The sequence below is a fragment of the Pterocles gutturalis genome, unplaced genomic scaffold (assembly GCF_000699245.1).
Source record: "Pterocles gutturalis isolate BGI_N339 unplaced genomic scaffold, ASM69924v1 scaffold9501, whole genome shotgun sequence".
NCBI lineage: Eukaryota > Metazoa > Chordata > Aves > Pterocliformes > Pteroclidae > Pterocles > Pterocles gutturalis.
Window position 1 is genome coordinate 8,268 of NW_010100340.1, and position 6,098 is coordinate 14,365.

The following is a 6,098-nucleotide window of genomic DNA, read 5'->3' on the forward strand; positions in this document are numbered from 1 at the left end:
CTCCATTTTCAGAATTATGTTGTCAGAACTGTTTACAATCCAGAGCAAATTACTGACTCGGAGAGGTGCAAATCCACCCAGGTCTCTAAAAGTCGATTTCATACCTATTGAAATAAATGCCATGACTTCAGATTTATTCCATGATGAACAAGAAAATTCATTTGGCCCAAGGAAAAAAGTAAGAAGCAAGATATGCCATCACCAGCAGCACTGACAGAAATACGAAGCCAGAATAACACTTCAAAGCAGCACTGCTGCTTGAGGCTCTGCTATTCCATGCAAATAACTAGTTTTCCCTTTACTCTAGGTGCTGTCATTTATCATCTTTATCTGCTATATTGCATCTCAAGCTGCCGCTTTCATGATGGCACCACTCCTAGAGTTTCTGCTGGCGCTGTTTCTTTTTTTTGCCTACGCCTCCAAACTTAATGAGAAGTTTAAAGGATTCTACTGGCCTTTGACGGTAAGTGAAATGTGCAATATAAAACCACAGATGTAATTGTACAGCGTAAGATGAGTAAAAGGGACTATACAGGAGTTTAGGCTGACTGTTAACAACTTCACCCCCTTATTAGAAACCTGTCCACACTGCCCCTCATGCAAGAGGTCCCAGAGCACTCTAATCTGTGCCACACTACATACTGTAGCTTTCTTTGTGCTGACACAACACATGGTTTGATTAAAGCACAGAATTCATGCCCAATTCCAGGAAAATGGCTTAGGGCTGGATCTTCAAAAGCAGGCAACATCAGCCTAAGTCTGACCACTGCTGAGGGCTCCTTAATACTGCCACCCTTACAAATGGGGAAACTGAGGCATGCCCTGTAGTAATGCGTGTACTTGACTGAAATGTTTTAAAATTCTCAGGTAAGTGCTGTTGAGATGCAGAGTCATACTCGCATGCAAACAAACTGACGGCTGCTTTTGTTGAGAGGGCAGCTCTTGCCAGCAGATACTCATTGTCACAAAGGAAACCGCTGGCTGTTCACAGGGGTTTCAGGTTTGCTGTCGCAGGTGGTTACTGCACACTGGCCACTGGATGTCTCTGTTGCTTCAAACACCCATCGTAAGGCAGCATTTGTCCAGCAGTACAACTGCTCCAAAAAAATGCTAATCTAATCGATCTGGATTCTCTTTTGGTAAAGTCTAGCAAGAGCTCATCACAGTGAGATTTGAATTAGAGCTCCCAATGTATAAATATAACATTAGCAAGGCGACTGGTAAATAAAACAATACCAGTGACTTTGACAGTGTGCATGGTTTCCAGCTGGTAATCTCAGTTCCATCATTTTCCCATTTTCTACATGCATCTGATTCCAGAACTAAGACAAAAAAAGCACTTACATGTATATTATGTCCATCACCATAATATGCTCCAGCCACAGAATGGAGATAACTGACCTTGTCCTGATTTCAGTGGAGTCAAGTTTCTTGTAGGATTTGTGTTTTGAGACAGTATCTTACTCATCCATCTGTTCTGAAAAGGCTGAAGATCTAATTGTGAAGATACCATTACTCCAGCTCACATGATTTACACATGCCCTGGGACTCACAGCTCTGTGTTTAACACAGTTCAGGGACACCGCTGCTCCAGCACATCGCTGCTGGTGCTGCAGGGCACGGCCCCTGCCCAGCAGAGCTGCAGCCTCAGCAGCACGTATTTCCATGATAGCAACGGGTACATTCACATCAGGCCAGCTGCTGGAGTTACAAGTGGACATACTAAATATAAATCAGAGTTCTAAAAGCTAAACCAAGTGTTTAGTTCCTAAACGAGGAGTTCCTCCAGACAGGCCTACGTCTGTATGGAAACGAGCACGTGCCTGTTTCCCACAGGAACAGGTATGCTCCTCCTGAGCCTCTCGTACCACAGGAGTTCTGCTTAAAGACAAGACTTTTTAAGGCATTTGAAGCGATTCTTCCATTAGCCCTTGCTGCTCTCCAAGTTAAACATCACAAAGATAGCCCTCCTCAGCCCGCAGACAGGTCTGCTGACACAGGCATGTTCACATTTGAAGTGATTCTTCCATTAGAGCCCTTGCTGCTCTCCAAGTTAAACATCACAAAGATAGCCCTCCTCAGCCCGCAGACAGGTCTGCTGACACAGGCATGTTCAAAGTAGGATTTACACCAACATCTGTAAGAGCTGAAGCTTATGCCAAGATTCCGGTCATCTCTCATTTAAAAATATTTCCCAGATGAGCAATTACTGTGCTACAAAATACAAGCTGTCATTTCTGAAATAATTTCTAGAGGAATTTGTATGTTGGAATTATGTGACTAATCTGAGAATGCAACGTTGCTGATTTTACAGGATTTCTTGCGGTGTGTCACTGCTGCCATTATTTACTTTGCCATTTCAATTGCTGCTGTCTCAAAACATAGCGATGGAGCATCTAAAGCAGCAGGAGTAAGTAGACATGAGCTTTCCACTTACGTGTTTTGGTGAACCATGCATGGATGTACTTTAGAAACAATTCAGTTTTGACCCCATTGCAAGTACCAGAAGTTCCTTCAATTAACTGAGAACTAGATTTGCCTAAAGCAAGGAAGAAATGGTCAGTTATTTAGAAAAACAGGTTTTGAATCAATGAATAGTTTTTTCATCCTAACAGTGCTGCTCAATGTGAACCATACTACTTAGGGAAGGCACCTAGTCTGATGTTTAATTTCACCAGCTGTGTACAAGGAAGATAAACATCTCTGTTCCTGCAAAGAACATCAAGATCCTTGAATGGAGGGAATAAATAAAAAAAAAAACCAAACCAAAAACCTGTAACTACTGAGGACAGTCTAAGTTAAGTAATTGCAACCTCCTACCTGTACTGCTTAATTTTACTTGGATGAGTTGAAACAGGAGCAGTGTCATTTTACCCTCCAGTATATGGACTGCCCAGGAGAGAGCCTTCGTCCTCAGCATTTTGAGTTCAGAAACAAGATCCAGCCTCTCCATCTGCAACGTGATTCTAAGCATCAATAATGTATGCAACATAAATAAAATTGGCATCATAATTTTAAAAGATAGGGAAGAATACCAGTAGTGTTAGCCAGAAACCCTTACCAAACCATCCCGAGTCACACACAATTTCAAACCAAAGACCTTGTTTTAATCTTTGTCACTTGGTTTAGACATAGAGCAATGCAACATAGCATTTATCCTGGCTTCTCAGGCTGAAAACCAGCCCAGTCTTGCCACACTGATGCTTCTTTGACACTAAAAATAGGTAACTCCAGAATAATTTTATCTCAATCTAGTTAATTCTGCAAGAGGCATCTGCTTGCAAACCAGTAAAAAGTTATTTCCAGAGAAATTGAGGTGATTTATTGGTGGCAAAGAGATGCCCTGGGGTGGTGGAGGTGCAGGTTATGTTCTCCTATAGCTCCCAGCACAGGGCAACGCTGATGCTCAGAACGTGCCCAGAGCCCAAGGGGGATGTTGCCTGGGGAAGGGCTAAGGACACATCTGATAGAGCAACTCCAGGGACCACTCCTCAGGCTCCCAGATCAGCAGTGATTCAGTTGATGCCAGTGGCTCCTGAGACATTTCCCTTCCCTGTCTTTTTAGAAAGGCACTGGTCAAGAAAAATCAAGCCCAAGTTTTCTTTAAGAATTTTTCTTTTGTCAGGGTTATTTTGATTTGTCACTGATGGACGGGACCTGTTGTTAAACAGAGTATTATTTTGCCATTTTAGGTGTTTGGATTTATAGCCACGATAGTGTACGCCATTGATTTCTACATAACCTTCAATGACCTGGTTACTTTTCTCAAGCAAGGCAGTTCTGATTCCCCTGAAGGGCGCAAGTCAGAAGGTAAAATTCCCCATTTTGGTTATAAGAGTATGTAACATGAGATGTTCTTCTCCATTTCCCCTTCACACGGGAGCGAGAGCACTCCCTCAGTAAGAACGGCTTCTGTTCTTGGCTTCCTTAATTTTGTATGCCACAACTGTGCTGAATTATGAAGCTGCTTAGTCTTAAAATACAACTGGAATTTCAGTGATTTACAAAGATAACTAGCATGCCAGAAATGTGAAGTTTCTCAGAGTTTTGCACCATCTTTGAAAGGCCCCAAATCCAATTACAGAAATTATTGTGCAGCACAGACTTGTTTCTTCTCATCAAGATGGCTTACTTGAAAAACACTTACCTTTTTTTCATAACTAACATCCGTTAGTCCACCGTCTTTTATGTCCAATAGTGCTTTTCTCTTTCTCATTATTACCTCTTACTCAGGGTCAAGGCTTTGACTATCTGTGGGCAAATGGCCTTGAAATCCAAGGGCCACACAGCATATAACAAGATTGGTATAAAATTTATTTTTTAATAGAGGAGGGACAGTCTACCTCAAATCAGACAGATCCACTAAGACAAAAAGAGGGTCCTGCTGTTGGGAGTTCAAACCCATTTCAAGTCCAGTCAGGACCCAGGAGTCCAAATTGGGCATCATGCCCCTGTGATACTACTCATTGCACCCACACAGCTGGAAAAGACTGCTTCACGCTTAAAAACAAACAAAAAAATGCCAAAACCAAAAAAACCACCCCCCACAAAACCAAAACCCTCAAAAACACCCAAGGCATGTACAGAATAACCCTAGAAGGTATACAGTAACGCTAACAGACTTTTCTAGGTATTTTAGTAAACCACTAAATGTTTTGCAAGCTTTAGGCCAAAAAGAGAGACAAAGAAAAGAAGAATTAAAAGAATAAATCCTAGGAAACAGACTGTTAAGACTAAAAACTGTTTATCCCCACAAACTGAACTGATTGCAGAAAAAAGATCAGGTGACAAGGGTACAAAATTGGGCTAAAGATTACATCTAATTTCCCTGGAAATATATAAACTTACAGATATGCAGTCATGCAGCTTTGTGTCGATGATCTGATGGGGCAAGAAGGGCTTTGTCCTGCAGCGCTGTTCCCCCAGCACCAAACTCCTGTTCACACTGGGGCTCTCAGCTGCTGCGGCCAGAAATCCCTCCCTTCCTTGCAAGCCTCAAGCCTGGGCAAAATGTACCTCTACAGGCCTGTGGGGATTTCTTAACATCTTAAAGCATCTGGCTTTCAGATACGTTTAACTGGCGGTGCGTAACGGTGACCCACAGCGAACAGCAATGCTCTAGTACAGGAAGCGTGTCTTCAGCAGACTTCCTCTTGGTGGTCAAGCTAACAATCGCATCTCTGCAGCTTGTCACCTGAGCTGTTGTCTACGTTGTAGTGGTCTAAGTGCCTCTCAGCAGCATTTCTCAAGTAATTTGAAACAGCATTTAACACTCCCTCATGTTACTAAGAACTGTCATTTTACAAGCCTTTTCCTAAACATGCCACATCCTTTGAAGCAGATGCCTGCTGAGGAGCAGCATATCTCTCCTAAAAAAAGCTAAAGCTGACGTGGAGATTTCCAGTTTTCATTCTCCCCATTGTTCCTTGTTTTAAATTTCAGATGAGGACTCAGATTCCGACTCAGACTGAAGACCCGAATACCAACCAAGTGTGAAGGGAAGATGATCAAGCACTTTCCTCTCTGCTGAGTGCACTGCCAACTGAAATATCTCCCTTATTTCAGCCTCGGTATCCCCTTTCCACCTCACTGTTTATGGAATCACCAGAGCACAGACAAGCAGTGATGTGGAAAAGGAGACTATTCCCAATGCCATTAGACACTCCTTCAGAACTATGGATTTTACAGTTCAACCTGCCACAGAAGTCTGTATCCAAACAACATGTCTCAGTTCTCCCACTGCCCCTCCTTACTCAGCACTACACTGTACTGAGTAAACAGGAACCTCGTATTTTAAACGTATAAGCCGAGCTTTTAATATGCTTTCTTAATTCCAAATCGTTAACACTTATAGCTTTTATACTTCTTACTGTGCCAAAGAAGAGAGGCTCAGAATGCCTCTAATTTTTTTGTATTTTTCTTGATTAACTAACAATATTTTTTTACCTGAAGCCTGAATGTTCCACCGTCTCCAGCACTGAAGGCATAGATTATAGTTAACGTGTTGCGTTCATTACGTCTGCAACAAGAAAAAGTGACAACTGGAAATCTGCAGCAAGAACAAACCTCAAAGTATAATTGTGCCACAGGGCAGCTGG

At 42.3% G+C, this 6,098-nt stretch overlaps 1 protein-coding gene across 1 annotated transcript; it reads left to right on the forward strand.

The window, feature by feature from the left end:
- Positions 1–310: 310 nt before the first annotated feature.
- Positions 311–5,671, forward strand: CMTM3 (CKLF-like MARVEL transmembrane domain containing 3). Its single transcript, XM_010079366.1, has 4 exons — positions 311–463; positions 2,315–2,410; positions 3,693–3,810; positions 5,443–5,671. Exons 1-4 carry the CDS (start codon positions 362–364, stop codon positions 5,469–5,471), a joined length of 345 nt encoding a protein of 114 aa, XP_010077668.1. The 5' UTR covers positions 311–361; the 3' UTR covers positions 5,472–5,671.
- The last annotated feature ends 427 nt before the right edge of the window (positions 5,672–6,098 follow it).

Excerpts from the sequence above, each read along its gene's own strand:
- CMTM3 (XM_010079366.1), top strand. The coding sequence starts at position 362 with ATGATGGCACCACTCCTAGAGTTTCTGCTGGCGCTGTTTCTTTTTTTT. Across the intron at positions 464-2,314 it reads GATTCTACTGGCCTTTGACG|GATTTCTTGCGGTGTGTCAC; the intron begins GTAAGTGAAATG and ends CTGATTTTACAG. Across the intron at positions 2,411-3,692 it reads GAGCATCTAAAGCAGCAGGA|GTGTTTGGATTTATAGCCAC; the intron begins GTAAGTAGACAT and ends TTGCCATTTTAG.